The sequence below is a fragment of the Squalius cephalus genome (genome assembly GCF_949319135.1).
Source record: "Squalius cephalus genome assembly, chromosome: 18".
NCBI classification, from domain to species: Eukaryota; Metazoa; Chordata; class Actinopteri; order Cypriniformes; family Leuciscidae; genus Squalius; species Squalius cephalus.
Window position 1 is genome coordinate 26,700,082 of NC_137139.1, and position 17,073 is coordinate 26,717,154.

At 38.6% G+C, this 17,073-nt stretch overlaps 1 protein-coding gene across 2 annotated transcripts in view; it reads left to right on the plus strand.

The window, feature by feature from the left end:
* chchd6a (coiled-coil-helix-coiled-coil-helix domain containing 6a) overlaps positions 1-17,073 on the plus strand; it is a 69,343-nt gene that overhangs the window by 14,392 nt on the left and 37,878 nt on the right. Inside the window, exons 6-7 of one of the 2 annotated variants that reach the window (XM_079848668.1) lie at positions 7,575-7,598; positions 9,432-9,515. In XM_079848668.1, coding sequence (XP_079704794.1) covers positions 7,575-7,598; positions 9,432-9,515 — 108 coding nt within the window. The remainder of the gene's footprint in view (positions 1-7,574; positions 7,599-9,431; positions 9,516-17,073) is intronic. The other variant, XM_079848669.1, reaches the window with a different exon arrangement.

Below are 17,073 nucleotides of genomic sequence, written 5' to 3' on the forward strand. Positions count from 1 at the left end.
ACTGACTACCGTCAAGGCTTTCTTCAATATTAACTGAGTGACCAAAGAACTACCGGTATGTAAATTTTTTGGAGTGACTCCCTTCAGCACATAACAGTGATGGCTCTATACTGAAGTTTTGAATATACATATTTAAAACTTTATAAATGAAAATATCTGGCTTCCGGCAACGGTCGACGCGCGTTCACGGCAGATGGATGCTGGCGTATGACGTAGGACGTAGCGTTTGATTTACGTCCTACGTCATACACCGGCATCCATCTCCCGTGAACGCGCGTCGAGTTTTAAAGTTTTAAATATGTATATTTTTACGACAAAACCGCACGGATTACCCTCAGAAGGCCTTCGTTTATCCCCCTGGAGCCGGATGGATTACTTTTGTGAAGGATGCATGCACATTTTGGGACTTGAAGGAGTGGACCCCATAACTTCACATTATAACCACTGAAAGATCTAAGACTAAATAACTGAAAATGTGTTCGTCTGAAAAATGATTGACATATGCATCTCGAACGGCTTGACGATGAGTAAATCATGGGTTTAATATAATTTTTGGCCGAACTATCCCTTTAAAGGAGTCATAACCTAGTATTACCTTGGATACCTACTGCTGTATTATAGTCTTTCAGGCCCTTCTAAAAAAGAAAAGTGGAAAAAAAAAACCCCACAGAGCTCCTCAGACCCTTATTTCTGAAGGCATTATTGTCTCGCGAGATCTGATGCGATATTTTGGCTGTCGTGGACGGTCATTTTAATAATGCAAATGAGGGGCGCGTTGATTGGTTGCAGGAAGGAGGGGGGTTGACACCGCAGGTAACGCTTTAGCATATCATTCCAAAATGACATCATGGCGCAAGTTGTGAATGAACCCGACCTGGCCGCGACCGGCTTCCCGGCCAGTGTATAAGCGTTATGCAATCAATATACAACAATAGCCGAGTTCATGATGATCTCAGTCATTTGTTTTTTGCAAAGTAACGTTAGCAGCCATTCCCCATGTTTACCTCGAAGCTAATACTCCCGCCAGTGTTGTGCCTGAACGCGTACATTAAACGATAGTTCATGAACTCGTTCATATTTTGGGCGAACGTGAACTGAACGTACCGCATTACTGCCTGATGAACCAGTGTCTATTGACTCTCGTTCGATCTTGTTCATCAAAATGAACAAATCTTTTTTCGAGTCATTTCGTTCATTTAAGGGGCTTTAAATGTTACTATTACCTGGCAAATTCCCCGAACACATCCACCTACGCAATCTTGATCATATTCTGAATTAAGAAATCATTATAATGCAGTCAAAAATCGTTTACAGGGAACATAAATAATTACTTCACCTCGAGTCTTTCGTTTATTTGTCTAGTGACAGACGCAATAGCATACAATAGCCGCATTAGCAGTTAGCTGCTGTTTGTTACACACAGTAGAGCAATAAACGGTCTTACCGTTTCAATTGCAGGCAAGTCTCTGATTGTTGGAATGGCGCTTTTCCCGAGCTTCGATGCCAACTTCGCCTGATATTGCCCCAAATTTGTGAAGGATTCCGGCGTACAATGTTTAGCACAGCACAGACACCTAACGATAAGCCAGTGGGAAGGGTTGAAGGAACCGCGTCATTAAAAATGAATTTAATCCACTGGTCCCTGATAGCTAGGTCCGTTCTTGGTAGAGAAAACACATTTACATGTTGATTCTGGCAGTCAACAACAGAGCAACTCACGTGTGCACTACGTTTCTGCATCTTTCTCGACTGAACTGAATATGAGGGGGAGAGGGGACGGGCTTCCTGCAGCATAGGTCTGCGGTGTCCATATATGGTATATCCTGCCCCGTCATGACGTCAAGACGGGGCTGAAATCAAAATCTCGTTTTTTAGTGCGCGTGCACGTGGGCTATTTTAAAAACCCTGAGGTAAACAAACGCTTCACTTTTAAATATCGGCTTCCCGGCCAGTGTATAATCATTATGCAATCATAACATACATTGATTCTCGTGGAAAAGTGAAAATTGCAGGTTATGACTCCTTTAAAGGAGAAATAGGACTGAACTGGATTTTAACCTTATTTTCCCGTATGAGCACCTTAATGTGTTTGCACTACACGTGCTAACCTCTAGCCCACGCCTGACTTTTAAAAGTTTTTATTGAACATTTTAATAGAAAAATTTAGTTTATAATTTTTTGGCACTTTTATTGGCCTCAAAATTGTATATGGGATTTTGCCTGCTTTTGGCCTTTTTTTAATTACTGTCTGTTTTGGAATAATCTGGCAAGAGATTCATTTTGGCTGCGTTCAAACCTGTGTTTCCTGCATGAGCACCAAGGCTCAACATGTCTGAAACATGTGTAAGCCACTAGGCCTCAACTTTTTTTTTTTTTTTTTCAGGCTGCCTTTAATACAACTAAACAATTTTTTTATTGTCCCCCCGGGACAGGTCAGGACATTATTTCAGCAGAGAGAGGAAATAGGATTGTAGCTGAATTTAAACCTTAATTTCCCAAATGAGCACAACAAATGTGTTATGCACCACATATGTTTATTTTTAGCGTTTTAAAAGAAAATTTGAGATCTCTTTTTGGACATTTTTTGGTAATTTTTTTGACCTCAAAATTTGAAAGGGGACAGCAAATTATTTTGGGAGAGAGAGAAGATAGAATTGGGACTAGACTCAAACCCACATTTCCCATATGAACATGCCAATTGCTAGGCAACAACTTTTTAAAGATTTCCTTGAGCATTTTAAGAAAAAAAAAAAAGTGCAACAATGAAACATGATGGGGAACGACATAATTTAGGGGCAGGTGACCCCTGAAGGCGATCGGGATTATGATTGCTAGCTGAACGCTTTACCCGCCATTCAGTAAAGGAAGATGAGCATATAAAATTTTTATATCTCGTGAGCACTTGACCGTTCCGGGCTGATTCCTGTGTCTCTCCCTCTGGTGCCAAACGAATCCCGACCTTCTGTCAAATAGTTCTTCTGGATTTGTCTTGTTGCTCTAATCTCTTTTCCCTCATGTCATCAATATCACGTTTAAGACCCTGCTCGAAAATGACATTGGCTCTTGCTGGCACGGTGGTCGGATCGGGCTCGGATAAGAGCCGTAACGTCGGCAGAGAAATTATTCATTGCAATGGCACGAGAGAAGCAAGTGGCCCTTCCTTCTCCTCCCCAGACGACCACAGCGTTATGCACTCGGAGTAGTCAGTTTGAATATTAAGTGCTAATTTATTGCCTAGCCGGGAGCTACGTGTTAAATAAACGCAGACGAGTAAATAGACGAGGAAAGCGGGAGGGAAGCTGTGCCCAGATATCAGATGGCAACGCAGCACATCCAACCTAGAGGGGATGACGGAGTATAAACACACACTGCAGGACACAACAGATGCACTGTGAGTGAGTGTGTGTGTGCAAGAGACGGATCTGAGAATACACGACAACCGAGTTTCAATCACAGAGCCTCCAAAACTTGAAATTAAATTAAATGAACCTGAATCAGTTTTTCATATGACACAGGTTAATCAATAGCCGTATGGCAAGACCGTTATCTGGACGTTTCATACGGGGAGAGCATTTAACTGCGGATTAACATTACCAGAGGTGGTAATAAATAGAAATGAGCTGTTTTAATTATGTTTTCGAACATGGTGTGGGACTGAAGCATTTTAACTTCTAAATCTCATTTTAGTTTTGACTGGAAACTCCTAATGCTGAAACTTTAAGTATAATTGAGAACTCTGCTATAAGATGCTATAAAATGCAGCGGTTCTCGACTTTTCTGATTCCACAACAATAAACGAACTATAAAATATTCATAATCAATATATTATATTGATATTATAACTAATTATGAAATTACACTAATTGTGTAAACGTAGCAGAAACGTCTTAGCAATATTTTAGCAATGTTTTGCAGATGATCAAATGCTTTAAACAAATGTAAACATATATTACAGACCTAAAATGGGATGCAAACGGCAGTTATCCATGACTTTAATTACATCAGCCTTGGATTGGTTTGATAATATTGATGATTGTGATTGTCTTGATGAAGGTGCAATATTAATATTAGTGTTATGAGAATTATTGCACCTTCATCAAGACAGTGTTAATATTATACTATCATAATACTGTATTTATTATGATATGGGAACCACCAAATGTTGAAACTTTTAGTATAATCGTGAACCCTGCTCTAAGATTCTATATTGCAGTGGTTCTCAACCTTTTTGACTCCACTACTATTTTTTTTTTTTGTGATTTAATGGATATGTTTTTTACTCCATTTCTACCAGATAAAATATAAAGAGAACTTGTTTTCCCCCTCAGGTTATTTTTTTTAAACAATCTGACTCAAGTTTTTCTTGAGTTTACATTGAGTTTACATTTATCTGTAACATCTCTTATTTAATCTGAAGAGCAACTCTATCTAAACTCCATGCTAAAACTTTAGGTGTGATCAAGAATAATACGCTATAGTTGACGTAACGTGTTCAACAGCCTTCAGTTCATCATTCCTCCAGTCGCTTCACTTCTTCTTGAGCGTACGGCCTGTCACTTTGCATCTATCCTGGCCTGGGTGCTGAGTTCCAGCCTAACGCACACGCATGCACCATTGTTTACGGTAAACCCAACTCCGAGCAGGGCTCATTTCTAGACTTATCAGTGTAATTCATGCTTGCCTGAGTATTATCAGCCTGCTCCAGATCCCAAACAGAGCGTTACATGAGTGCAGCACGCCCATCAGATTGGCTTTGTCACCACAGAGAATTTAAAGAGGATAAATAAAGAAATGACAAGGCTTGTGTGCAGTCAGGAGCTGTGTGTGTGTGGCTCTCAACAGGCTCTGAGACTGAGTGATGAGTTTGCCGTCATCAGACCAGCAGGGAGCAAACTCTTGATTCTTCAGCTAAGAGTTGTCGTTGAGTCACTTTTAGGTCCTCGAGAGGCTATTTTAGGCTGTCTAGTCTTGCATCATGGTAACAACTTTAGTAGCTTTGTAAATGCCATTTTATATTAAAATCTACCTATAAATGATCATTTTTCTTTTTTATTAAAATGTATAGGACCGATACTAAAATCTTATTGGATGAGCTGCAATCAAAAGTGTTTAAAAATAGCCAATATATTCATGCCTCTGACTGCACATCAGTTGAAATCTATATTAATGTGCCAATTTATATTAATAGCCAACAGATAGGCTGACAAACTATATTACTTGGCAGAAGAAGTGTTTATTGTTATTAATACATTTCATTATTTATTAAACAATGTTGGTTTTATCATATTGCTGTTTTGCCATTTTAGGAAAGCAGTAAATGGTTAAATGTTTCTTTGTATATGTAGTAAAAACATCTTGATAACATTTTTGCAATATATTGCAGATGAACAAATGCTTTGTGTATATATTCCATATGTAATGGCACATTATAGACCAGAAATAGGATGGAAATGGAAATTAACCTTATATAACAACGAGTTAAAAATGGAAAAGATTTTCCTTTGCGTTTTTCACATATAGACGACAACACTGTCAAAACGATCCCCATTCACGCGGATCTGCGAAAACGGCTAAAAACACTGTATTATGCTGCTAAGCACATGATGTCAACGTTTTGTCAAATTCGCGATTTTGTAGTTTACAGAGACGATAACGTTACCATTTTCAAAAACATGCACTTTGAATCCCGTTTTGTGTTTTCAGCCCCCCCCCCCCCCCAAACAGCCAAAAGGTTTTTAAAAGTTTTCCGTTTTTAGTTGAAAACAATGTCGTGTAAATAGCCCCTTAGATTAGTTTGATAGAATATAGTTGATTGCGATTGGCTCAATAAAGATGCTATTAATTCTCATCATTATTAGTATTATTTATATACTTTTATAGTATTCATTAATATTTTGAATTAGCTTTTATATTTTCAGTTTTCGTTTTAATTTTCGTTTTTTAATGTGCTTTTGTCATTTTTATTATAATTTTATTTAGCTTTGATTTATATTTATTTCAGTCATACTATTAGTAATTGTAGTAATCCAACTTAAACATTTCAGGTAGTTACTAAAGCAACATTTCTAATATTTGTTTAAAATTTTAAGTTTAAGTTTTGCATTTTAATTTATTTTATTTTTTTACATTTTTTTCCAATTTTATTTTAGATTAAGGTTAAGGATTTTTAATAGTTTTAGTTAACAACGCTTATTCTCATGAATGCAACAACAACTAAGGAGTAAAATTGACAATCAATGATAATTAATTCATTTCTGTTAACAACATGAGCTGAATGAACTATATTTTATATTTCTAGGTGGTCTCTGATGCTCAGCTCTTGGTTTTAAGTCAGCCTTATCAAGATCCATGCGAGCTCTGGCAGTGTTGAGCACTTGGCTTCAGCAAGCAGACCAGATTACCCTCTCCTTCCTGTTCATTAAATACGTGTGAAACGCCCTGCTGCTGCTCCTATAATGAGGAGTGATTCCATACTACATTATACATTTGTTAGCACCCAATTTACAGTTGCAATTACGAGCCCTAGGAGATTCATGCTTGGCCATTTACAGTCTCCATTTCATGTTTGATATTTAACTGGTCAAGTACAAAGAAGTGGACATAAGATGTAGAAGATGTAGTGCTCCGAGAGGATTTTGTCTATAAAAGCAAAAAACATTGCTTAAAAGCAACATTAAAATCAAAATTGACCCCATTTACTTTCTTAATTTATGTCCTTGGGCATATTGTGCATGATTCATCATTGCGTGTTGTTCTAAAAGTGTTTTCGTGATCTTTCATTGCCTAGAAATGTCTTTTTCTTTTATGCTGATTTAACCAAGGCCATGTGAGTGGGAGAAATAATTAAAGTTGACTAGATTTTTACATTTCATGATGAAGAATGTAAAGAAGTGCAGGTAAACTAATGTGATGCTAGGGTGCCGTGGGTGTTTTATTGCTATGCAGTTGCTAAGATGTTTTAAGTGTTTGCTAGGGTGTTGTTATGCAGTTACTAGGCATTTTCTTCATCAAAGGATTCCCCAAATATCTGTGCTGCTCGTGTCCCTCTTTCATCTAAATGTATTTGATTTTACCCCTTTGTATTGTCCTGTCAGAGCAGAAATGAAAGCTGATGCTCTCCGTGTGTTTTTCCGTCGTCTTCGATGCGTTCATATGTAAATTGCGTGAGTTTATTTCGTCCGTTAGATTGAAAGATCTGAAAAAGCCCATACATTTACCCGCCCATAGACCGTGGCTCATGGGATAGTAAAGTGTCCATCGTATCCACACTTCCGAATCTCGTCAGAAGTACTAGGTCATCTACTTCTTTCTAAGTACTTTGAATTCGGACACACTGTTTTTAACCTACCATATATTAGTGAAGTACGCGATTTAGATTCACTTACAAATTCTTTACATTACGAGATTCAAATGCCCCACAAATGTCATTTCATGTCGTCTTCATATGGATGTACATTTTCAAACGCGTCGTCGATATGTTAAGAAGCTATCTCTGGTCTAAGTGTTTTTCTTTAGCTATGTGTTAAGTGATGTTTTCTTCTTCCTCCTCCTCCTCTCATTCTCTCTTTCTCAAGCCTGCCTCTGAACTGGATGCCTGGGTAAGCACGGCCTATTCCACAGTCGTTGTTACATTTCTCTTATTCACTCTTTCTTTCTTCCTATCTCTCCGCGTCTTGTTCCCTCCTCATTTAAACATGGTGTTTTGGTTTTCATGCATTAAGCCCTGATTGTGGGCATGCAAACCGTGGCGGCCGCCGTGGCGGTTTTCGGAGCTACCCAGCTAGAAAATTGCATATGATGCTCATGCTGATGGAGGTGATTTACTGCTCGCTCGAGACAGGAGGCAGAGGGAAGGGGGTGATTATGTATGCCCGTAATTTGGGGTTGTGCTTTGTTGTGCACTGTTGTCTGGCTCCTACCGTAGATGCGCCTCTCTCCCGGTCAGCACTACGGGGCGCCTCTCGTGCACGTGCGTCTATGTGAGAAAGCACGACAGTGTGAGTGCCGTATCCCGCTGGGCCTAATGTATCCGTGCCTCGTACATAGTTACGGAATGAGAGAGATGCTAATTACAGGGGGGATGAGCCAGCGCATGTGTGCGAGCATGTCGCTTTCTTCGCTCCCTTGTCGAATATTGTTTGAATACTTGTTCTTTTTGCAGCTTTGAACTCATTTTTGTATGTATGCTTGTGCTTGTACATCCCTCAGTGATCTGTAAGGTTATCACTCCTATTGCTTTTCAAAAGCACAGATGTTTGCATGCTCATAAATAGTCCATATCATCTCAGGCAATCCCCCCCCCCTGCTTTGTGCATGCATAATCCATGCCAACCTCACCGATCACATTCAGTTATTGCACACCTGTTTGAGCGTCACAAGCATGGACGAAATCACCTTTAAATTGTGTCCTCATTTTCTCTGTTTATTTTTGGAATCCCTCCGTGTTGTAAATCCTCCTCAATGATTTTTTCGAGGGCTGAAAATCTTTCACCAGCTGTCCATTTCCTAAAGTCTCTGGCAGAGTCGGCAGAACGGTTTTAAGAGCTTTTGCTCCATGCTGTTTGAGTGAAGCTGCGCTGTGCGATGTCCTACGTCCGGCCTCTCTTGAGTTTGGTCAACAGTTTTGTACCAGTCGGGACATATGTTGCCGAAAGCATTTGCTAATCCGGTGCCCAGAAATCTGAAAACCTTGACGAATCTTCTAGAAATGCCAACAAATAGTGAAATTCTAATGATGACAGTTGTTCTTTCAATGTCCTGAGCTTATAAGCCTTATGGTTTTTTGGGATTTTTTTTTTTTTTTTAAATTAATATCACCAACTAGATCACAGGGCTTGAGCCTGGGCAGTATGTCACTTTTTTTGTTTGGCCTCACATTTCTTTCTAAGGAAGTTAATCAATGGATTCTAGACTCAACTATATTTTTTTCCCTCACTGGCTCAGTCGAGCCAGTAGTTACCAACATTTTAACTGGCTTCACCAAAAATCATTTTAATATATATTTTTTGGCAGTTTTATTTATTTGCTAGAAATAAACATTTTTAAATTTAAAAATGTATTGGCTCAAATGTTTTTTTCCCCCTCTATTTTTATTATTTATTTATTCTTATTTTTTTGCAATTTGTTGAAAATGAGCAACCTAAAAATAATTTGTTTTTATTTGCAGGTTTTTTTTCTCTTCGTATTTGCGTAGAAAGTAAAAAAGTATTAACTTTTTATTTACGTAAAATTTTATTTAATTTTTTGTTGGCAAAATATTTATTAAAAAATGTACATGTATTTTTATTTTATATATTTATTTTATAAATATATATTTATTATTATTATTTATTTATTTTTTTTTTTTTTACAAAACAAGACATTTTGCAATAGCCCTGGAATTGGTCAAGATGAGCAATTGAATGACACAAAACTCATTTACTTCATTGCAGGGGAAACAGCTGGAGAATAAGGAGGCAGAGCTGAAGGCGCTGGATGCTTTCTACAGGGAACAGATCACACAACTAGAGAAGAAGGTTGGTGTCTTCTTTGGTATTCTTTCCAATTTCATGATATTTTTATACATGCTAAATACTGAAGAAACTGCTTACTGATACTAATGGTTTCAGTGTGTAAATGATCAAATACCATGGTACAGCATCCATTCCATTTCTCGGAAAAGCTTTGAAATGTCTCGCTTTTAAGTTCTATCTTCCCGTATAATTTTCACAGTTGATCCCTGACATTTTCGAGAAGTAAAAGTTATGATGCGGAGCCTCGAGGAAAGGTATGCATAAGCAGACTCCGGATCAGTGGGTGGTTAAGAACTTGTTTCCACGCTGTTGTCAGTTTTTCCGCTTCACGCATGGCCATAGTTGTCGAAGACGAGACGCGTCTGTTTGTACACAATTCTAGTTACGCCATAATATTTGAGGATGAAAGCACAGGTTATCCTCTACTGCCACGTTCAGTCACTTTCAGAGAGAGATAATGCCCAAGCAGGGCCATTTTCCACTGCCCTACCTTCAGCCATCTATCCTTTGTAAATGACTGGACAGAGATCATAATGGTTCAAACAGCACTGAAGTGGGAATCTGAAGTGCATTGGCTCCATTTGGATGGGCAGCAACACCAACTGCCTTTATCCGCTGAGTTCACACCTTGATTAACCCCCATTGGTGTCAAAAAACGAATAAAGTTACGTTAAATGGAAAGGGCTTGCTCGGCGCGGAAAGGGGCAATGGTGCAGAAAGTGCTTTAGCCAAAGCCTCAAAACCATTCAGCTATTGGCAAATGAAGTCAGAGTCGCTCTCCAAGATTTGTGATTTTCCTCAGTCCCCCCTCATTCGTTTTCTCTCTCTTGCACTCCCTCCCCCATTTTTTTCCTACGCTCTCTCTGAGGTCTTATCGACTGCATGCAGCAGGCAAAAAGTGAGATTTGCTTCTTCCCCTCTTTACCAACATGTCGTAGGAAAATGGCCCATCGTGTAACTCTGGCCGTGCTGTATGGAAGTGGTCCATAAAAAAAGGCATTTTTTCACATTCTTGAGTTACTTTATTGACAGAGGTGTGTACTAATGAATTACAAATACTCTTGTTACTGTAATTAACTTGTTTTTATCAGAAATTGTACTTTAAGTAGTTTAAAAATTGTGTACTTGAGTAAACTGTTAGTGATGTATCTGTACTCCGCTATTTTCCCTCTATTTGTGGTCATTAGATGCTTGTTTTAATTTGATCCATCAAAGTGATTGGATCAGGAGAAGGTAATCGGTCTTTCGACTCCCTTCAAATCAAATCGCACACAGAAAACTTTAACCACAGCTGAAGATGGCTGTCAAAATGCCCGTCTTGGCAAGTGTCCTAGTAGACACAGTGGGTAATGCCTTAAGTGAACGTAAACAGTCAAGAAAGACAAAGCATGTGTTACAACCTGAAAAAAACGGAACAGCACTGTTTATTATATTTGTATCTTTGTTCTATTGCTTTAATTTGTGGCTTGTAGTTTGACTGTTTGTTCTTATTTTATTACAGACTTGTCTTTAATGATGTTTGAAATTTATATATTATATTATATTTATATTTACACACTTTTTTTTTTTACCATTTGCATGGTTTATGCATTCCATGTAAAAAGTCTGCCGAATAAAATAAGGCATTTACTAGCCAATGGCGACCCAAGCTTCAGTGAGTCCATAGAGGGTTGGTCTACTGTGGTTGAGTCACCTTTATTCTGGGAAAAAAAACTTTGACTGCCAAAGAAATGTTAAACATTTTGGTTGTTTACAGTGGTTAAGTAATTATTTTCCAAAATGCAATGCATTATCTGAGGGATCTTTGATGAAGAAACATTGTGACGTAGTTGTAATGTTAAGCAAATTTGGTTGATTACAGTATTCCTGTGCATTCTGGGGATTAAAGTGATTCAACCAGTGCAGTCAGCAAAATTAGTTTGAGGTTACTAAAAAAATGGGTTATATCTGCAATAAATCTAGAAAAATATTTGCAATCTCTTTAAACGCATTTTTATTATATTGTCAAAATATAATATCGCTCAATCTCTTATCCGTATGTATTGGTAGATAAACCATTTTTAAAACATATTGAATTGTTTTGGTTTGTTCTGAATGGACTTACAGTATTTAAACAATGACTCTCAAGGAAACATTTTTAACCTAGTTGCATATTAACACTAAATGAATTCGGTTGATTACCATGGTTGAGTCACCTTATTTCCTGGAATGCAACATTTGTAGAATCTCAGTCCAAAAAAAAACAAAAAAACACCATAATGTTGTTGCATATTAACGTTGAATACAGTGTTTGGAACAAAACAAATCGCAAGACCGTTCCTCCATTAATAATAATATGTGGTGTCGTTTTAAATTCAGTGACTAAAGAATATGCCATTAAATGCAATATTTGTATTCTCTCTATCATACTGTATTCAGAACAAGAGAATAACCCAGCCACCTTGACAGCTTTAGAGAGATAATTCCTCTCTATTTGACTCTCTCACTTTGTTCAGCTTCTCTTCTCTTCTTGCTTTGTTCATATAAGCTGTACTAAGAGGGTTGCTCACTCACTGGCTTGAAGAATTGCCTTTTTGTTTATTCACTTTGGGTCCAGTGATTCAGGGGAAGGAGATGGAGATGAATGTTTTTGGTACATGCTCCATTATGATGCGAAAACAAAGGATTGCAAAGGGAAATATTAACACTGGGACCGCATCCATGGTGGCTTGGCCGGGCTGATAATTTAACGCTTGTGTCTCTGAAAAGAGGGGATTTGTTCCACGGTGTACAGTTAACGTTGTTCGCACGCTGCAGATTTACACTCCACTGTCTTTCAGACTCAATTCATGTTTCATTTTGAGCCGGAGACAGATTTATAATACACTTCCAAGCACCATTTTCCATTTTGTCCTTTTCTATTAAATCTACGTTTCGAATATTTCACTGGACATTAGTCCTTGTATGGGAAGGTATAAAGTGAATACTGTTCATTTTGATTGAATATGGAGCTTTGGCATAGCAGTTAGAGCACATGCTCAGGTAATGCATTCTGGGAAGTGAAGCATTTTTCCACCCTGGTCCACAAACATTTATTTTATTTCAAATATTGCTATGCATTCTGGGAAATAGTGACTCAACCACTGCAGTCTGTGCATCATCTGTCTATCTATCAATCAATTGGTCTGTCTGTCTATCTCTCTGTCTCTATGTCTATCTATCTGTCGGTCTGTTTGTCGGTCTGTCTAGATATCTGTCTATCTGTCTGACTCTTGTTATATACATCACTCTATCTGTCTGTATGTCTTTCTGTCTATCTATCTATAGACCTTATTCACAGCAGCGCCATCTTTGATTTTTTTTAACGTGAATGAAAGCGAGGCTGTGAGGGATGGACATAGACATACATCTCTTTAGTGGGTTGTACTGTTATTTATGTATTTTTTCATATTGTTCTGCTGACGAAACCCTGACAAAAAACTCCAGACAACAAGAGCTGTGGAAGTGAACTAAGAGCTTAATACAGCTTTTTACAGCAGATGACATTGAAAACATGGTAAGTCTATCCCTCACATCCTCGCTTTCATACCTGTCATGGTGCTACTCTGAATAAGGTCTATTGGTCTATATATGTGTCTATCTCTCTGTTGGTTTGTCTGTCTATCTTTCGGTCTGTCTAGTTTTCTATCTCTCTGTCGGTTTGTCTGTCTATCTATTGGTCTGTCTGTCAGTCTATCTGTCTATCTATTGGTCTGTCTGTCTATATCTATCTATTGGTCTGTCTGACTGTCTGTCCGTCTAGATTGTAGTTATTTTTCTTACTTAAAAATTTGTTATACATTTCTTTGCAGTTCAATTCATTTAAACTCCACTTCCTTACACTCAAATTCCAATTCTGTACCTCATTTCAAATTCAATTGAAATTCAGAATCTGAATGTAAAAGGCATTCTCAATTCAAATCTGAATCGCGCACATCCCTGATTCAAAGTCCAACAAAGTCTCTTAGATGTGTGGTATGGAAGCGGTTAACTAAATCCATGCCACAAGTATTCCGTTAGGGCATGAGGGGCTGGTCCGCGTTGTGTCAATCTCCGTCGCTGGCTAAGGGCAGACACAGGCTGTGAGGATTAATGGCGACCCAGTGCTAATTACTGTGCGATCATCATAAATAAACATTCTACATTGGGAGCTCCCCTCCCATCTATACACACGTGCACACACACATAAACACTCGCTATCTCGCACACATTGAGGTTACAGACGAGCTATCTTCTGTCTAATAGCAAATAGGATCAACCCAGTGTGTCAGATGCCCCAGTATTTATATTTACCTCATTACAAGGAAGCGCCGTTTGCCAAAGGGATCAGAAGCTGGCAATAAAAGGCGCACAGAGTGTTTGCAGTCAGGCTTTACTTGCCGTGTGACACAGTCAGACCACGGGAGAGGGATAATGCAGGCAGTTGGCATGTCTGCTCAGACTGCTGTTACCCCAGCAGGAGGGTTTTTTTTTTGGGAGGGGGGTATCTTCATGACAGACCTCTGAGAGGTGTGGTGTATCCATCCCGCTTCACCCGTTTCCCGTCGATGGCAGGTGCGGCTGAAGAAGTCTATCTCTGCAGCGCAGGCGAGCCACCGCAGGAACGTTCTCCACGCTGCAAGTGGCGAACGCCTTTTATCGCAGTAAAGTGGTACCCCCCCCCCCCCACACTTCTTTTTGAAGGTGGCACGCATAATCGCCTAACATCCATAAATTCTGCCAAAGACGGTGAGTTAGCACAGCTGAAAGCAAAAGCTGTAAACAGCAGCATTCCGACACCATTTTGAATTAGCGCTGGCGCTCCCTAATCCCGCTAAAGCTTCTCTAGTCAACTCATGTCTGCGTCCCGCTCTTAGCTGCTTCGCACTCTCGAGACAAGATTTTTTTTTTTGATTGCCCTGCCGTTTTAGCCTCCCCCGCTTCGCTCTTTCTCCCTTGTCACTAGTTGCAAAGCACTTGAGCGTGGGTACGAGATAATAATCCTCCTGAAAAACTGTCAGCTGGGCTGACGTGCTGTCAACGCGAGCCCTCGTTCTAGAAATTCCCTAACCGACTGCGGCAGGCTTCACCTGGACGGAGACGAGAGCGGCAGATATCTGGACCTCTTTGGCCTGGGGCACCAGCACTGCCAAATCCTGAAATTAATTTACTTCAAAAGTATTTAAAATTTCAGTTTTATAATTCTTAAGCAGAATTATACATAATTCCATTTTTCATGCTGTGTTGAGTATACGCTGATGTCAGGGGCTGCAGGGGTTTAATAGCTTGTTGACTTTGTAATGGCGAGAAGCTGGGAGGTGGAGCAGCATTACAATCAAGAAGAGGACTTTTTGCATACGTTTTTGCTGTGTTGCATCTCAGTATGGTAATGCAAAAAGTAAATGCTGATGAGTTGACAAAATGTTGCGTTATGTTGCATCTGCTTATTCAGCCTTATTAAATTTTCGTATGTATCTTGCTTGATTCAGTTATATAATCGTCTATAAGTAAATCTGGACATGGCTTTTAAGATGTAAACAAGGCCTTTCTGACATAATATCTGTTTTTTGCTGTTCTAAGTGTATCTACTACATATTTGCAGGTGGTTAAAGTCAAACAGATCCTGACCTGCATTTTTTATTTATTTTTTAATAATAATTTGTTACCCACAATCCTTTTTGAAAGAAGTCACCACGGCTGCATTTATTTGATCAATAATACATTAAAACAGAAATATTGTGAATAATAGTAATTTGTTCATTTCTAGCATAAATCTATAGTGATGGTCAGATATCATTATCTTGAAATGAGGGCATGGAAAATGTCATAAAGGCTTTGAAAGTATACAAATGTTGTAAATCTCTACGTTTCCTTTTTTAATACATTTAACATTTTCAGCAGTCATTACTCCAGTCTTTACGTCACATGATCCTTCAGAGAAACCTCAAGAAACATTTCTTATTATTTTCAATGTTGAAAACAGTTGTGTTGCTTAGTATATTAAATTGTCACTGTATAAAAAAATAGGGCTGCCCCTAACTAAAGTTTATTCTAGTCAACTAGTAGTCGTTCATTCAAGCCATTAGTCGATTAATCTCACATTTATATTAATTTAATTACTAATTACTAAAACATAATGAGCCTTTTAACACATAGGTGTAAGCCTATTCCTCACTCAAGCGCACACATAAAGATTGCCGCAAAGCACCGGCAAAAGTAATGATTATGAATGTGTCAGGAAAAATAACAAGGAGATTTTCATTTTTATTTATTTATTAGTACATTTTAATTATTTATTAATAAACTACTGTTTTCCGAGTCAGTGTAGGATGCAAAGATAAAGTTGACGATGCTGACTGACACTGACATACGGATTACATAATCAGAGAGTATTTGTTTTTGTATTTTGTTTTTGTTCGATGGCCGATAGTGAATATAATAGCTTTTATCGGCCAATACCAATTGTTGGCCGATACATCGGTGCATCTCTAATACACAATATATATATTTTTTGTAATATTTGTAATATTTTCTTGTATATTAGTGTACAAGATTATCATATTCTGTTTGTTTAAAGTCTAAAGAATTGAAGTCTGTCAAGTAAAACATGAGTTCACTGATATAATCCAATTGGTCTGCCGTTTTATTCCATGCATTGCTCCTGATGATTATGTAAATAGTTAATGCACAGGATTACGTTTTAAATAAGTTAAGTGGTGCAGCACTCTAATATTTAACAATATGTAGCCTCAATTGTATCTTACCCATTTATGCCCTACTAGGATAGGTTGTACCTTATGTATAACAGGTGCAATTGGCCCCAGATGCAATGCCTGATCCTAGTACTTTATTCTGTGTAAGTGCCACAAAATGCAACCATTCAACTAATATGTTTTAGCAGTTTTTTTACTTTGACTCTTTTTGCTTTTAGGATTCAAGCCCAAACCCTCCACAATCTTTGCAGTATATACGTAGCCAGAGTGTCTTGAAAAAGTGCGCTAACAACTATGCCGCGGTTCTAAAATTGAAGGTTCTTTTTGATAGTACACTAACATGGTTTACTGTCGTAATGGATGGTTAATGTTTCGTGTCCATATATTTCCCAGTGCTGATCCCTGTCTGTCACAGGAAGTGCTCGTCCTTAGGAGGAAGTCTTGCAGCAAATGCACCCTGCAGTGAAGCATAGCTGCCCGATACAGATTAAAATGCTGATTGGATTAGAAATGCAGCGGCTGTGACTGAAAGGCAAGGGTGTCACTGACGGGTAGTGCCAGGCAAAGAGGAGAATGACAAAGCAGGTGCCAGCTGCGTGATTATAACGCACAAATCCTTTCCTGCTGAGATGCTACAGGAAGGGACGCTCTGTGCTAATGCATGCGAGGATGCGAGAGAGGGTTTTCATTTCGATAACCCTGATCTTTCCTCTCCGTGTTCTCATTTAGTCACTTGTTCATTTCTAACATGAATCCATCCAGTGTCAACTGCTGTATTGGAGCTGCGATGATGGTCAGATATCATTATCTTGCAATGAAGACATGGAAAATGTCAAAGGCTTTAAAAAGTA